Source organism: Drosophila simulans, chromosome 3L (genome assembly GCF_016746395.2).
Source record: "Drosophila simulans strain w501 chromosome 3L, Prin_Dsim_3.1, whole genome shotgun sequence".
NCBI lineage: Eukaryota > Metazoa > Arthropoda > Insecta > Diptera > Drosophilidae > Drosophila > Drosophila simulans.
The window spans coordinates 6,856,619-6,874,723 of NC_052522.2; the positions used below are offsets into that span (position 1 = coordinate 6,856,619).

The following is an 18,105-nucleotide window of genomic DNA, read 5'->3' on the forward strand; positions in this document are numbered from 1 at the left end:
GTGGGCGTACTAAAAAAAGAATTCCGGCCGATGGCAACTCAAGTGGATCGCATCGAATGGGATCGTGGTGCCAGGAGCGGGAGCGATCTGCCATCCGTTTCAGTCGAGTGAGAATAGCCAAGCGGTGCGGTACTTGCAGTGGTTAAAGAAAATCCCACTCCGCCGGAAAGAATTGCGCGTACTTTCGATTCGAAATAATAGTGAAAATTATTTCAAACAGAAATAAAGATACCAAAAAAAAGAAAATATTTTTAAAATATTTTTGAAACAACACGCACGTTGTTGAAACCGAAAAGCCCAGTGAAAATGATTAAAAGTGAAGAGGTCTCGGATCGTTCGGTTATGACCATGGATCAGCTGGGTGGCTACTACCACGATCCCCGCGCCCATCCCCCTTTCAGCCACCCACATTCGCACACCCACACGCACACCCACCCGCACCAACATAGCCACACTGGACATCTATATAGAGCAGGGAATCTGTTATCCAGTGGCAATTACCAGACAATGGGTGGCGGAGAATCACCCACGGAGCTGATCGATGAGAAACCGAACATCGGGTATATGGAGCTAAAGCACTACATGGAGGTAACGCCCACTGCCACGCCCGTTTCGTCCGCACAGCATTATAGCCTGAGTGCCCTGCACAGCATGGGCACACCGCCGGCATCCTCCAGTCCCATACCCCCTTATGGCGTACTGATGACCGCCCACTCGGCCGGATCCGCTTCCCCTCAGTCGAATTCGAAGACGCCCACGGATCTGCCGCAGGATCTGCAGTACGTTAGCTCCAGCACATCATCCGCCAAGGTGCAGCCGTTGCAGGTGCAGCTGCAGCCGCTGAACCATCAGTACGCGTCCACCATTAAGTACTGCTCCAACAACACCATACTCAGTGCGAACGACTACCAATTGCTGACCAGCCAGGAGCAGGCGGGGCAACAGCAGCCGCAGCAGTTGCCATCCCAGCAGCTGCAGCACTCTCCAGGCGGCGCTTACCTGCCGCGGATCTCCACATCGCCGTCGCAGGTGATCAGCAATGCGCACGGCATGCCCGTGCTAAACTACTCCAGCTCGAGTTCCTCGCCTGCCAAGTCGCTCAACGGATCCGAATCCTCGCCGCCCAGTCAGAATCATCTGGAGAACAAGGTTTCGGGCTCAGCGGTAGTTGGTACAGGTGGTTCCAGCCAGCAGGATGCGCCGAGCACTCCGGATACCACCAAGAAGTCAGGTACACGGCGGCCAGAGAAACCAGCACTCAGCTATATCAATATGATTGGACATGCGATCAAGGAATCACCAACTGGGAAGCTAACGCTCTCCGAAATTTACGCCTACTTGCAGAAGAGGTAACTATTGCAAGGCAGAGATGGGGAAAAGTAATAGTTCAAAATTAATTCTATAAAATATGTGAAATGGTGAAAAGGTAACTTGCAGCTCAATAAATATCTGATAGGTAGAAGGAGGAAAATCCTTTTAAAGTTTAGTAGCAATGAAGTTGCACCATTGTTAATGTTTACACACTTTTTAAAGAGTAATAGTTTCTTTAAAATTGAATCGCCTTCGCCTCGATTAACCCGATCTGCAGAGTGATGGTGGCGGCATCTCAGACGGAGCCAATTGGCGATATCGACACTCCGGCTCATATGGTTATTAATACCAGTAATACCGATCCGTGTCGGTCGCTACAACTGCAAAAATGTGTCGCTGGCCCTTTTTTATGGGCATCCGATTCTATTTGGCCAACTCGTCTTGCCGCATGCGCATCCTTCAGAATATCTCATATTTCGCGACGCTTGTTTGGATTTCGATTTCGGCGACGAGACGGAGATCCAATCCACTTGAGCGTCGAAGGGGCAGAGCCGGGTGTGGTGGGGATTCCGAATGCGTGAGAGGCTTTTAAGCTGACATCGTTTGTTTGTTTGACACCACACTCTGATCCCATCGAAATAAAAAAAAGAAATTTTAATTGAGCCCCAAAGGCTGAGTAAAATAAATAAACGCTTGATTATCAATTTTCGCTGGGTTTTAAGATCCAATGCCAAAGGCAAACATAATAAGACCATCTTGAATTCATGATATTAAGTATACGCAGTTATCCGTTGTTAAACTCATATTTATCATTGCAGCTACGAATTCTTTCGAGGACCCTACGTGGGCTGGAAGAACTCCGTGCGCCACAATCTCAGCCTAAACGAGTGCTTCAAGAAGCTGCCGAAGGGCATGGGCGTGGGCAAGCCGGGCAAGGGCAACTACTGGACCATCGACGAGAACTCGGCGCATCTCTTCGAGGACGAGGGCAGCCTGAGGCGCAGGCCGCGGGGCTATCGCTCCAAGATCAAGGTGAAGCCATATGCCGGCCATGCCAATGGATACTACGCCAGCAGCTATGGCGATGCGGGAATGGTAAGCTTAAACGTTTTTCTTAACAACTTAAGATCGTATAATATCTATAGTACTTCTCTCTTTTCCCACCAGGACAATGGCAACTATTACGCCTCGCCCGCCTTCGCTAGCTACGATTACAGTGCAGCTGGAGCCAGTGGCGTCTCGCCGGCTGGTGGTCAAGGCTTCTCCGATCCCTGGAACGCCCATGCCGCCCACAGTGGCTCCTCGTCGGTGGGCGTGGGCATGGGCGTGGGCGCCCTGCCCCAGTATACGAACATATCCTGCCTGGCAGCCGGCGGCAATCTGAATGGCTCGGCCACCACGCCTCCGTTGGCCCACTCCGCCCTGGGAATGGCCCCATCGGCATCATCCTCAAGTTCGCCACTGGGAGCGGCGGCGACGCTTCAAAGCGATTATGCGCCAACCGCGAGTCTCGTGGCCGCTGGCTATTCCTATGCAACAAGTGCCGGCAGCCTGGACAACGGTAAGTGAGCAGCTCCAGAAAGCGACGAGGGTTGAGCTACACAGCGAGAAATTGTGGGTGGGGTGTATAGAATGAAAGAAATCGAAAGAAAAAACATGCAGTTCATAAGGGAATATCCGATGTGAATATGAATACAGTTCTATCTAAATTTGGTCTTAGGGAAGTTAAGTTATTTAATTTTAAATATTTCACCTAGTACTCCTAGATAGATGGTCTAGTTTTTCTCGCAGTGCAGCCACTTGAAGGGTGCCGGGCGACTTTGTGAAGGGGGATCGCAATGTTCCTGGGTGTTCGCGTCAATCAGGCTAATTTAATTGCTGACGTTTCACATCTCGAATTACGAAGGACGGTGGGCGGGGGGTGTAGGACCAACATATGGTAATCTATGCCGCACTCGATCGACTCCGTTTTTTCCCTTTCTTTTAATAGTTGCCGCCGACGTCGCGGCGCAGTGTGAATTTTAGCGCTTGTCCATAAAACGCGAACAGCCAGTTTAATCGCTTTTCCTCTCAATTTGAATCCGTAGGCCTCCGTTCGATTTCGCTGCAGCAGCTGCCCGGATTGTCCAGCATCCAGCACGCCCAGGCTCAGGCCCAGGCCCAGGCGCACCACCATCACCATCAGCACCATGCGAGCCATCCCAGCCACAGCCATCAGGGCCATGGATCCATGCACCAGAACCACGGCACTTCCTCCACGACGCCGCCACCATCGCAGTCCGGTGGCAGCCATGTGATCGATCATTCGCCCATTGATCGCAAGCCGGTCTACCTGCCACCCATCAGCCCGCCCCCCATGATGGTGGCTCTGAATGGGGGCGGTGGATACTACGAGGGACTCAAGTACGCCAACTAGCCATCCCCAACTGGGATGGCGTGCATCAATATTACCTCAAAGGATACAATAATCACGTTTAATTAGGCTCTAAGTAGTGGCACAGTAAAAATAGTTGCATAGCGCATAGAAGGGAAACTATAATATACATGAATATATATAAATATATACATACAAATAGAAATAAACACACATTATTTATAAAGAGACAAACATTGCTGAGAAATTTCCATTAATTTATATTGGGTTACTAAAATACATCTAAGTTCTATAGCATTTTAAATAATACAAAGAAAAATTAGCTTTGTTACTTTCTTTCATAAATAACTACATGAATATTAATTAATCACACAAATAATTTTAAGTAACAATTTGAAAAGAACGTACTTTCGGCGACAATTCCCGGCATCATTTATCATTTCAGGAGATGCCATCCTATTTTCTAAGGATATTGGGCGTTGCCATTTTGATTTTAAGGGAGAAAAACAATATATTTCATTTTGAGGGCTACTGGGAATTACACTTCAAAAATAAATAAATTAGGCTGCATACAAAATTTATCTTTCAAAATGTAAATGCTCATTAGCTAATTCTCGAACCAGTTTTTGGCGCCATCTGTTGTGGGCTCAAGTCAAATACTACTTTTTTATTGTTTTCGAACACAATTTTTTTGTTGCATACTTTCATATGCCTTGTTATATATATAAGGTGAGAATCATCACTAAAACCCATATTAATTTCCCCAACTTAAAGCGCCATCTATTTCTTAGCAAGTATATATTTGAAAGTGCAAAGGTACAAAAAGCGAATTCGAAGGACGAAAATCGAATTTTAACAGTGAGAACACTTTTTCTTTAGCATGTTTTTTTCAGAAATTAAATTGCCTAGCTGTTTCTGTCTCAGTGACATTCATATACCGATTTGCATACATACACATATTGAAAATAAACAACGAAACTAAACGCAATAAAATTATTTTGATAGATAAACTCAAAATGCAAATTATCACTTGACTTAATAGGGTAAATGGATTATCTCAATCTATGCGAATCCAGTCTGATGCTAATCAGCAGCATCAAAATTTTTAGCACATATTAGGCGCTTTTATATGAGGTCTATAAACGGTCAAAAAATAATAAACTGGGTTATTAAAAGAGTCCAGCAGGTTTAGAAATCCCCAGAAAAATAAGGCGAAATTTTATTGGTGATAATCTGTTAAGAATGATTTTAGTTAACATCAAGTATATGTGCACAGCAGACTTCTTTTGTTAACAAATATCGAATTTGAGCGCCACACTATAAAATTTGCTTGATTTGGACTTAAAGCGGAAATGTGGGTTTCATATAATCAAACTTATATGCAATCGGATTCTTATCTATTTGTTTAAATTCAAATAAGCTTCAACTTTCGATGATTAAAGTCAAGGCAAATCAGGTCGTTATTTATGTAAATTTGGCATGTTTTGGTTCGAAAATGGAATTTTCAGGTCATTTACTCTAGAACATTGGACATCTATAAATGGTGTCTGAAACGAGTAAAAAGTGCTAATCAAAAGACCCGATAAGAATGTTGTAAACCAGGTTTCGCCAGTATAATAAAATACTCAAAAAGATCGGAGATTTAGATTAAGGGTTTTAAGAATGCGTTTGATGCCGAGCCTAATTGAAAAATCAGCTAAGGTAGTACTAAATGCAATGATTCTATTTATTGTTGTTTACTCAGAAATGCGCTTAATGTTTATTTGTTTCAGCTTCAGTTTTAGCGGTTTATGCAAATCAGCAGCTGAACAAGTTTACGTTCGCTTTCAGACTAACTTGGTTTTTTTGTGGCGGTTATTTTGTTTAACGATTACTCACGTTTTTTGTTTGGCCCAAAATGTCCAAATGGCATTTGTTTCGTTATTGTTTTTTTTTTGTTTCTGCTTCGCTTTGCCGTATTCAACAGGTGGGCATTTACAAGAGCCGCCGCACAAAAAAAGGCCCAAGTATTTGGCGAAAGATCTATGCAAATTCCAATGCTCTGTCTGGCTCACAGTGCGTATACGCGACAGGCTGAAATGCTACAGGGGCGTAAAGGACCAGTTGGTACGATGCACGGTCAGTTGGCCATTAAACAGATTACATGTTTGGCCACTGATTCACTGCCACTAAGAGGCGCTTAAACCCGGCGACAACAACAAACTGCCGCGATAACAACTGCAATCAGAGCGTATTACACAGAGAAAAACATATGGGCAACATTCAAAAGATTTTTTATCTTTAAATGTGATAACTTACTTATTTTGTATGTATTTTAAAAGATAATTCATATTCATATATTCATATTTATATGATAACTTGTCAGTTGAACAGTTGCGCTATTGAGTGAAATTGCTTAACTACTAACTACTAGAAGATTACCTTTTTTTCTCAGTGTCTGAGGCGGAGGCCGGCTTCGGAGCTGGGAAAAAAATGGCCAGACAAACACATCGCCGGCCAAATGGATGCACAGGCATGCCGGCGAAGGCAGTTCAAGTGCACATGGCCAACATGAGCTGCGATGCTGTGATGCTGCTTGAATAAACAATTGGCGGGCTTTGGGCAGTCGGCGTGCAAACAACGCGACTCTTGTGGCAGAAAAGGGTTGAGGGGGGAGGGGTGTTTGGGGAATACCCCCATTCAAAGGGGGAGGGGTGGTAGTAGACAACACGTTGCAAGTTCGATAAATGGCCCGGCTCTTTAAAATAAAGTTTGCTTGCAATGGCTTTCTGATAAGGCTGACAAAATTACGCATACGCCGCATGAGCCCGCGTCGCAGTCGACGTCGACAGCGCTCTCTTCCTCTGCCAACACATACACGCTCACACACTCGCTCTCTCTCACTCTGTGGCGCTTTTCCGCTCTCAATTTTTTTTGCCCAACAACTTGTATGAATGTGTTTTCAGTTTTTCCGGCTTTTTGGTTTTGAGCCTTTCGAGCCTTTTGCCATCCAACTATATCAACTGCTTTCCAATTTATTTATAGAATTTCAAATGAGGCGCCGGTGCGTAGTTGTTGCTGGAAAATTATGCTTAGTTTTATTACGTATAAATAATTAAGACGGCCAACTTGCCCCAGCACATGTGGGACCAGGGGCATGTGTTCACTATGCTTTCCCGCCCCTCCAAAATTTTTCGACTTCTCCGCACTTGTAGCCTTATCCCTTTGCTTTGGCCCACATACCTTTTAAAGCCGCTTGGGAACTAATTTGCGCTGCTGTCCTGCCCGCTTTCCCTTACCAAAGTTAAACGAAAGTGTTGGCCCGTATGGTTCGCGTCTCCAGTTGGCCCTATTTATAGCCAAGTGGTTGGTGCAAAGACGACAGCAGGGAAAAGTCGGAAAATGCTGAAGCCATAAGCACCTGCAGTCGCAGCACCATGCAGCGGAAAATTGCCGCTTTGATTTGACCTGCAGGAAATTCGCGTTACTGGAAATATTGTTCATAAAACGGTTTATGATATCATGTATACTGCTAGTCATATCGAATGGGAATCATAAATTCTAGAAAATTCTGAGCAAAAAATTCGAAGGAAACTAAGAATAATGCTTATCGAATTTTTGTTGAAATTATTGTTTCCGGAAGTATAACTACCGGTTTTTTTTTTAAATACTATTAATTGAATTTCATTTCATTTCATTTCATACGCAATTTTGCTTGTCGTACAAAACTTTTAGGATACTCGTAGAAAGTCAATTAAATTCGTTCAGTTTGCACCTCAAATATTGAATCAGCAAAACAAAGTTGCGCCAGCTGTTTACTAAATCGAAAACTCGATTTAAATTTATTTAAATTTAAAAGTTGTCTACCATTTCGAATGCCTTAAAACAATGCTTTTAATTGCATTTCGAATTTCGCGTTCCATTAGTATCTGTATCTGTATCGGTATCAGCGACAAAAGTATCTGCCAAAATGTATTTACCATAGACGGCAAACGGTAGCATTTTGATTTCGTCGGCATTCTCCCGCTGCCGACTGCGCTGCCAGCTGCTCTGCCGGCTGACTGCTTTTCAGGCCTCAGTCTCAGTCTGAACGCTGAACGGAGCGCATCGCAGGGCACCCACACGCGAATTGAGTGCCGGCCACAACGAAGCGTGCTCCCCTGCGAAACGAAAAACATACAACTCGCGAATTCGCCGGCTGAGATTGGTACACTGTGAAATAAAACGAGATTGTGCGTTAAATGAAAGGAAATAAAAAACATACCTTTGATTCAAAATATATCATTGCAAAAAAAAGTGCATAAAAATGTGTTCAAAATAAAATTTTAAAATGATTTAAATAAACTCGTAGACTTCAAGATACTAAAAACAAACTCACTGAACAAATTGTGTTAATAAAAACCCATTTTAAGAGTCGTAAACAATTTTAATCAACAAAAAGTCACATAATTTATATTTCATATTAATGTCAATTATTTTTGATAAAGCTTTTGATGTACGCAAAAGAAAAGTAGAGGCAAACGTTGAATGAATGAAAATTATATATATACATTTTTGATTTATTTCTTATAACATTTTCGACAAGCAAACCATGAATCTTGAACACTCATTTTTATTGAAATAACAAATTGAATTTCCAGTGCACTTTTGATTGCGAAACTTAGTTGCGCCCCGCAGCCGATCGGTCTACTTTGTGTTTTGTGTTCAGAAATCCTTCGGGTTGCCTTTGTGGCTCCTGCTTTGTGCCATTATTGGATTGGACAATGACTGGCCAATGTCAATGCCATCTCAAATGACCAATCATTGTCTGACCATTTGGTCACTTTCATTGATCTTCCGCAAGTACACCCCTTTACAAAACCCCGTTTTGTCCCCCGTTTTGTGTAGTGTAGTGAATTACAAGAACGGAATAACCGAGAGTATATATAGAAAAGGAAGCCGGGGCTCAAAAGAAAAGTGTCCAAAGGCTTTGTGAAAGTGTCCTGCTGCTGGAAACTGTCGCCCGAAACTATGCAGCAGTGAAAAAGGCCCACTTCCGCCAGGAAATACGTGGAAATATTCAGTGCCATTCAGCTGGAGACTGAGGTAAGTCCGCCCAACTATTTTAAGCGATTACCCTTTGATGGTCACGTAAATGGGTGTACGTCCGAAAATTCCATATTGCCCAACAAATCCACTTGAAGTCGGACATTCGTAATGATAATTGAAAGTGCGGGAAATGCATTTTAGTTCGTGGTAATCTCGGCCAACGATTAGCGTTGCTTTTATTTACTTATTAAATAACATTTAGTTTTTCTCCCTTTCTGCCGATAATATCATAACCCATTCATGACGACAAACAAAATAGCCGACAAACAAACAAAGCAAAAACAACGGCAATGAACTGAAAATTAACTATGCATATTTGCGCAGCTCATTAATAAATATAACTTAGAGTCTATAGGTTTAAAAGAAGAAGCAATATTCGGCTTTTGGTTGCCCTTGACGGACTTATTTGGCCATCTGTTGGCTCAAATATTGGCAGTATGTCTGCAATCTTGATTCAAAATCATACAAACTGTTTGCACATTCTATTCACGTTATAAGTCAGCACTTCAATTCTAACAATAACTATTGATTTGCTTACATAGAAAGAAATATAAAGGGTTATAATGCTAAAGAAAACCAACAACTCATTCCAATGTAAGCCTAAAAAAAAATATTTAAATGTTTCCATTGCTGCAGAGTTTATTTTTAAATTTTTTCCTTAACCATCAGCAGTTTTTCTTCGCCTATCTTAGTTTTTTTTTAGCTCCAATATTTTGTTGGCATTAGAAGTTCCCACATTAATGATCTTTCAACGGCATTATGTCGATGGAGTCTGCGATGGAGCAGCGGAAATTAAAGCTGTCGACGGGGCTAGTCAATAAGTCAACTTATTCGCCTGCGAATTTCGCGATTTATGGGGCTCAGCTTTATATATGCATATATATACGTACTTAAAGCGCGATAATTGCATATTGCAATCATGTCGAAATAAACTTGTAATTATTGCATATAAATCTTGAGTGAGAGCTGTCGCATGTCTGCGAATCTATAATTATTCCATGGGTGGCTTCTGTGACAGTTTGAGATTTCTGGTGAAATATTTGAAATATATTGAAGCATGAAGTGCATCCAAATTGAATTAGTTAAAGCCAACAATTTAACCTTCTTAACTAGTTGGTTTTTTGAAGACTTATTGCTTAATGGTTTAGCACTGCATGATATGCATAGAAAATGTTGTATTTAAATTTCAAGATATACGCATTGAACTTTGTGGATTTTCTGGTTTTTTAGAATTTTTATCCACCGGCATTAAATACGATTTTTTTTATTTCCATGCGGACTGACCTAACTTGTCCTAATTAAATGACAAATGCCCCGAATTTGGCAGGGAAAAAAGTTGTGACAGCAAACATTTTTGCCACACATTTGTGTTAACATTCGTGGGCTTGACTGTTGAAAGTTTCCCCTTTTGTTGCGATTTTGTTGCCACTGTGTGACGACTCTAATTCACGGCAACAGCAACCGGCAGCGACAACTGGCCGAAAAGCAAATGTACTTTGATGTAATAAACATAAACATTTGCAAAGGGGAATGCCAGCAGTATTAGTTGCAAAAACTCAGCAAAACAAAAAGGAAAAAATTGGCCTAAAAATATGGTAGTAGACTTCGTTGATGAAACTAGAACAATGTGTGCCATTTTGACATTCCGTAGCGAAAACAAGTATAAATCTTCATGAGTCAGTCGCAGCGAAACAAGTATGACTTTTCACTAAAAAAGCAATAAATGCAAACATGTAGAAATTAATTAAAATTGGCTACAAATTTGCATGTGACCCCCACACACACCCACACCCCTCGATGTCGTCATATTGCATTTGCCACTTTGCTTGTGACTCAGGCATAAAAGTGAGTGAACAATCGCCGCTGTGATAACTGGAGGAACTTACGTCTCAATTAGGTCACTTGTGAATGGTAGTTCGCGATTTTCCATCGATTCGCGCACTTGCAAAATATTTAAATTAGAAACATGCCCAGTATCCGCAACTTGTTGGCACATAAATGCCGCATACTCGCATCTCATCATAATATTGTTTAATGAAAGCAGGCAGTTGGCGATGAAAGACTAAGAGGCTCCCTCGGTAACCAGCTGTCTGTCTGCAAGTCATGATGCACTTGAAAAAAATATGTAAAAAATCAATATCTATTAAGCAGAAAGTAAAGAATATTGTAAATTTACTGAAATTTATTCCAGATATTAATTCGTATTTATAAAATCATTGGGTCGCGTTTCATATTTTTCCTAATTTTTTCCAGTGCGTAACCATAGTAAACTAATAAATCAAGTAGCCAAGCAGCTCCAAAGGTAACAAAATTAACAAAATATATGCCGCAAAATAAATAGCCAGAAGACGAACAGGTTTGGGGCATTAACGCGGCCTTACACTCAGATTGACTTTCCGTTGGCAAGATGTTAAGATGCTGAGATGCCGAGATGCAGATGCATTTGCATCCCACAGATTCGTGTTTGGGCTCCAAGTGAAAATACGTGTCCCGTGTTTACATAAATATTAGCTCGCAAGTGTTGCGCATAATTGTTGTGAAAGATTGGCGTGAATTATTTGCGGTGGGCGTGGCATGCGGGCATTGGGATTAGTCTAATCAGCGATTTGCATTTGAGGCTACTTTCCCACGATTCCCAGGGCACAGTATCGCATTTTTGTGATAAGGTTTATTTTTACACTTTAATATTGCATTTATTTTTTGTGCATTCCCGGAATAAAATCGCCTGCAATCTCAGTGAATCAACATTATTTCGCTGACCTTGCCATTAAATATTTGATCGTTGCTTGTGTTCCGCTTATTTTTTCGGAACTTGTTGTCATTGTTTATAAATGCAGGACAATGGCCATTGTCTCCTGTTGTTTATGCCTTCGAATTGGAAATGCATAAACAAAGACATTGTCTTTGATCATAATTCGCAGTGAGACTGCACTGCACTTTCGTCACCTGTGGAAAACATTTATATATTTTCCTCTTTAATTGCGCCTTCTAATTGTACGTGTACGATGACAATCTGTAGCTAAATCATGCCAATTTAATTTATGCAAAACGCTTAGCGCCGTCACCTGAGCTTGGCGCCTCTGAATCAGTTTTTTTTCGATCGATTCCCCGTGTTAACAATAATTGCCGGTCGCCGCCTTTGAACGCGTGCGCAATGCAACCCGTTTAATCTAAATTTGTTCACTCAATGTGGGCTGGAATATATATATATATTGATTTATATGTATATATTCATTTTCGGCCACTATCTGATCGATCGAAAGACAATTAGCCAAATAAGTCGACGGGCAGCAGAGAGATCGTACCCGTGCCGGCGTCTTAATTAATTGGCATTCATTGTGTGTGCCGGCGACTTGATGCGATGCCAAGTTGGCAGCGATTATCCGCCTCGATTGTCGCGGCAAAGGAGTTATGCAAAACGCAGTGCACTGAGAGAAATTAGACGGAATTAGGTTAGATTTTGCATTCAAATGGCAGCAATGGAGCACTGAAAAGAAGGCGAATGTTAAAGGAAAGGAATGTACTAGTTATAGTTATATGTATTAGAATAATATTAACAATCTTACAAATCATACATCTAACATACCAGGTCCAAAAAGAATCTTTCTGTACCATTCATCATAAATCTCGCATGACTTTTTATCAGATCGTTTCCATTTGGAGTCTGGTTTCCATCGGATTGCGGTTGTCCTCCAGCCGGCGATCTTTTTTTCAACTTCTCATTCGACAATTTATGCACACTTTAAAAATTGAAATTCATGCATACTCATTGACCAGACGTGAATTTGACGTAATGAGAATTACTTTACATATTACGACTAAATTTGCTTCGAAGTCGGAGTGCAATTACTAAACATATTTATTCTCGATCTGAGGAAACTAGTTCTCCGTCTAACGATGTTAGTTCTCAGCCATGATTTGAATTTCTGAATAAAATACGGCGAAATATAAACAAACATAAATTACTCTAATAAATGGTTTTTTCATGCCACACGTGTCATAGGAAAGTTTCCGATATCAGAAGCAGTAAGAAATACGAAATATGTTGAGGTTTTATCAGGCAATTTTTGTGTGGCAAAAGCTTTGCTATGATTTGTACATAAGTGAATCATAAGCTTAAATCTCTATTAGGTAAACTTGAAGACTGTTTCTTTTATCAAGCCTTTTGTAGAATCAATTTGCTATCAACGGACTTGGTTGATCATTAATGTTAATCTCAGCTTTTAAGATTAAACAGATTGCGCTAAGAAGTTTGTATATTCTTTACATGCAGATTGATACATTAAAACCGATCGGAAAAGCCATTTCTTGACTCTGCTGTTGCCATGTGCCCCAAGTTAATTATAAATACGCAGTCCAGCGATGGAAACTCATCCAATGAACCTGTTCGTCGCGTGATCGTCATAAATTCACATATAATGTGTGTGCTTACAAAATATGGTATACATTGTTGAATTCGCATGAGAAGGCGTCTCTTTGATGCTCCTGCTGTCCAATAAATTCTAGACTAGCTGTGAAAACACCAGATTACACTATGAAATTATTCATCTATATGTAAAACCTACTTATTAATTAATTTTTTGTTTTTGCGTATATCGCCAGCGACAATGAGCTAAATGCGCGAGACGTGTGTGCATTTTAATATATTTATTTATTACTTCATTTCATTATCTCTGGCAGGGACACTCAGTCGGGGGTTGGGGGTCACTTAGTCGCCACTGTGGAGCACGGAGGCACTAATGGAACTCGTTTCAATTAGGCGTGGAAGTAGAAACCTTTGACTAACAGTGCCACGTATGCGTAATGCGCCTTAAGCCCGGCGAGGATGTGACTTATCGACATCAATCGTGTCCTGGCTTCCGTTTCCTGCTTTTGGCAGTCAAGTGCCACTCGACAACTCGCTACTTAACCTTTCAAGGAGTAATGCCAGCACCTCCATTCACCCCACCTCCACCCATCCACTCACATTGATTATTAACTGAAGTCCGGGACGCTTTATTGCCGCCTTTCGTGTGCGTGTCCTGGCACGGTGATGCTGCCTCATCCATTCCAAATGGATATTAGATTTCGTTTGGGACAGGACACCGAGTCCGGTTAATAGATTTTTTGTGCTTATCTGGTGACAGGGGGAGCACGCAGCAAGCTCATTGATTGCCAATCAACTGCAATCAAATGGGCTTCGTTCGGCCAGCTTTAATTCCAGGCTTTAATTCGGATTTCTTGCCGCACTTCTGTTGCCAAGCTGATAACGGGCTTGTGGCCATAAATACGTTTTCCAGCCAGTGGCAAGCTCGTATCAGTGGCCGCATTACGCATACGCCACCGAATCCTAGACCACAAAACTAGCATGATGAATGTTAACCCACTCCCATCTCCCGGGCATTCCATTACTCTTGTTTTTTGTTTTTTTTTGTGCGGAAAAAAGAGACATCTCGCAACATACACAACCACACACACACACAAATAAAATACATTTTTCCCGCCAACATTTTAATTTTATGCGAAAATAAGCAATAACAACAAGCATAGATGGCAATTTTGAAATAAACTGAAATGTTTATATGTCTTTTATGGGATGGCATGCAGTTGGCCCTACATCTGCTGGCACAAGGTCATCGCAGACAAATGATTCCATCAAAAGTGGACAGACTGACGGACAAATAATTGTCTTCCCGGCAGCTGTCGTCTGCTGAAGTGTGAACATTAATGCCTATTTTTAAAGCGATATAAATTTGAGTTGTGAAACTTTTGAGGTTCTGCGTTCTTTAGACCCTTGGGAATTCTGCTATGTGTCTCGAAAGTTATAGAAAACATTTTAGGACATCGTTTCAGCTACTTCATGAGCAAAACAAAATTTTCCATGAAAATCACAACAAATAATTAGTCAGCTTTCCTGCGGCGACTATTAGCCAGAATTTTATGAACTTTTGCTCCATTTCGAGTTACACTTTTTTGCATTGCGTGGCTGGCCGAATGCCAACGAATGGAAATACTAAAAAATATTCAGAGGCAACATCTCTCTAAGTAGGAAGTCGATTTTTGATACCAGACTGCGTGAAATGAAGGGGCCACCCAGTCAACCTTGAATCCCGTGTTGCAGCCAAAGAGTTCAACTACCTATTTTGGGTTTTTGCGTTGCCAAAAGATCACTGATCATTATTTATACTCTTTGACTAAAAAACAAAAAAACAAACACACATATTGCATGCGAGATAAGCGGCAAAGAAGCTATAAATAAATGCAAAGCATTATAATGACAGCAATAACGAACACACTGATGCCTCGGCACACCCCATTCATCAAGTTCGATGGGACACGCACGGCCACAGCGGCAGATCTGGATATCCCAAACCCATTCCAATTCCCATTCTGAATCTGTATCCGAGACGCCTCATGATGCACATTTCATTGAACTTTTTCGCTGTCTGCGCCTTCGACTTTTTTTTTGGGATTGCGACAACATGTTGCACATGGCCGCCTTCCAGCTAAGTGCAATATGAGTAGCACTCGTCGCTTAGAGATTATTTAAATCACTCGCCGGCAGCTGTTGCACAAAAAAAAAAAAACGAATCTAGAAACTATCATAAATTATTTGCACAGGAAAAAACAATAACACTTAATGCCAAATTGTACAATAATCAGAAAAAAACTTTGATAAAAAGAACAAACTCTTAAGCATATTAAACCTTATTTGTATTGTCTTCCATTTTAAGAGTGTTTCGACTGCTTTGTCCAGACATTTAAATACACTATTTTCTCCAAGTGTATATAAAAAGGGAAAGTACTTTGTAGAAAAATAAATGCGGGATGCAAGTGGCACATTGGCAGTTTCAGCTACTGCTCCTCGGCTTCCGAGGCATGTGGCCAATTAGTAGGACTGCAACTTAGCCACGTTCTTGAGGAGATCGAGGTCAGAAAGTAAAAGTAAATGGGTATGGGAAGCAAAACCGAGATCGCTGCATATTTATACTTTTTGTTTTTTGAACATTTTTTGTGTCTGGCGATTCAGTTTTTATATGTTGCCATTTTGCCGGCATCATTATCAAGGGAATTAACCCAAATGCCAAACACAGAGATGATGTTTTTTTTGTGTGTGGATCAGATGGGATCAGTAAATGGGGAGACCGCTGATATTTATACTAACGAAAATATACAGCCAAATTTACATCAAGCCGGCACAAAAAGTTCCTAGTCAGTAATTCTTTTTATTTATTCTTTTTATTTGCCATTGTTTGGCGCATTATTAATCGCTTGTCTGCGGCAGTAAGCCTTTAAATATAAGAGGAATGAGAATTTTGTTATTTATATTGCATTGTTTGCCATTGATTCTGTCAGAAAGTCAAATATATTATTTTTGCACATTTTTCTCTGAATGTTTCAACGACCTCAACTTTTTGAGGAATTACCAGGAAAAATTGGCAAGTTCAATGCTCCGAGTACTAAAGAATTTGATTGGTATATAGTGCACCTGTAATTAAATTGTTGTTATACTTGGCCATAAGTAAATACTTGGCATAAATAATCCTTGAAAAAAATTTAGAAATTTGCAAGAGGAATTTTTTTAATAAAAAAAAAAAAACTTAATATATTGCAGCTGCGAATGACACGATCAATATGGTTCGGTTTTGGTACAAAAATGTTTTATATTCCCTATGATATGCATTCCTTGGCGAGATTTAAAATTAAATTTAATGTTTTGTAGCAAACATAATTTCTCATTCTGTGAACTTATCATTGGGACATTTAAATTTCTTAACCTGAATGTGGGCCTTTATCATCCATTTATAATTATTATGTCTCTGCAACCAAAACCCACTCTTTACCTCCGATTTTGGTTGTCAGCTGGCCAATATCGAATTACGCTTTAGGCCTTTATCGCTCATCCATCCGATTCACACTCACACACACACTTTTGGCCAGCATGCAACAGTTGGTGTTGGCTTGAATGTCTTTGGGGAAGTGGTTTCTGTTGCTCTGGATTTGGCAACTTGTATTTCGATGCATTGTCGTTTATTTATGCTAAGCTGTTTGCACAATATTTCCCACCTTAAATGAAGGCACTTTAAATGTTAAACAGTCAGCCCAATCACTTGTGCGTGTACGTGTTAACCTTTTAAATATATAAAGCCAAATTTGGCATGTAAATCCTTTAAATCAAACAAAAGGCGGATTGGGCGTTTCGGGGCGTAGCAAATAAGCCAAGGCCAATAAACGTCGGCAGGCGACACGCCAGCTGACAGGCAACTCTTTCCCCATCCGGATCCCCAATCCCCATCACTGCATCCTCCATCCCAGTCCCAGCACAGCAAGTACATCACAAAACAAATTGGAAAACATAAAATCAACAAAGCTAATAGTTCACTTAGGGTTGCAGAGCCGACGACAAAAAGTGCGCGACGAACGAAACAGGCCCTGGGAAAATCTGACAAGTGAAAGCCGAATGCGAAATACCCTCTGATAAGTTATAGCGAAAATAAATATAATTTTCTAAAAGAATAAACATATAGAAAATAACAATGCAAGAACTGGTTTCTAGTACATAGATAGTTAAAAATCAAATTGAAGTTTTAAGCGATTTTTATAAATATGAAATTAATAGAAATATGCACGTAGTTTGTTGCAAGTAGATTTAACTTCCTTTTAATCGTATTCTTCAGAAATCATACCTTCTAGAAATTCAATTATACCTTTTCATAGGGTATTTCACTGCGGCGTCTTCTGTCTTTGGTCGCTCCTCCCGGTTGAAGTGACATAGTGGCACAGTTTTGGTTCTTTTGCTTGGTCGTCGTCTGCGACCAGAGAGCCCTTTCATATGCCCCTCAGTCATATTGAGCCGATTTACTATTGAAAATAAAATTTTATTAGAATTTTCCCTCCCTTTTTGCGCTTTTTACGGGGGTTTCCCTTCATTGAATCTCTTACTTCTTTTTTTTTTTTTTGGACGTTCCTACCGCCTTTGAATGTGCAGCGCTCTGACGACTTTTGAATTTGATGTGCGCAACTTTTTACGACACTAACCACTCGGATCTATTTTGATTTAAAACACAAAAAGTGCCAGCTGTTGCTGCTAGTTTGAATAAAATTTGATTGCTTATTGGTTTTGGGAATTGCATACGGTTCGGGCCAAATGGCCTGCCATGGTTATGCTGCGCAGCGGATGCAAAAGCGGAAAATCATAATGACTCGTAAATTCATAAGTGAAATACATGGGTGCTGTGATTTTTTTTTTGGCGGGGGGAGTTTTATTTATTATGACCGTTCTTTCGACACTTTCGTGGGCATTTACATGAGCCGCGCTCCGTCCACGCCCAAGTTTGCCGACTAGGCCCCAATAATCGGTCGTACGTGCGTCC

At 40.9% G+C, this 18,105-nt stretch overlaps 2 protein-coding genes across 13 annotated transcripts in view; both read left to right on the forward strand.

Annotated features, from left to right (window-relative positions):
• On the forward strand, positions 1 to 3,919 carry LOC6737070 (forkhead box protein biniou). The gene is made up of 4 exons (XM_002083881.3): positions 1 to 1,349; positions 2,130 to 2,406; positions 2,479 to 2,872; positions 3,399 to 3,919. The coding sequence occupies exons 1-4, from the start codon at positions 307 to 309 to the stop codon at positions 3,725 to 3,727; spliced, it is 2,043 nt and encodes a 680-aa protein (XP_002083917.1). The 5' UTR covers positions 1 to 306; the 3' UTR covers positions 3,728 to 3,919.
• A 3,832-nt stretch (positions 3,920 to 7,751) lies between these two features.
• Positions 7,752 to 18,105, forward strand: part of LOC6737075 (collagen alpha-1(XVIII) chain) — a 63,259-nt gene continuing 52,905 nt past the window's right edge. For all 12 annotated transcript variants that reach the window (XM_039294324.2, XM_039294326.2, XM_039294327.2 and 9 more), the window contains exons 1-2: positions 7,752 to 7,896; positions 8,552 to 8,749. The gene's annotated coding sequence lies outside the window, so the exon portion shown is untranslated. The remainder of the gene's footprint in view (positions 7,897 to 8,551; positions 8,750 to 18,105) is intronic.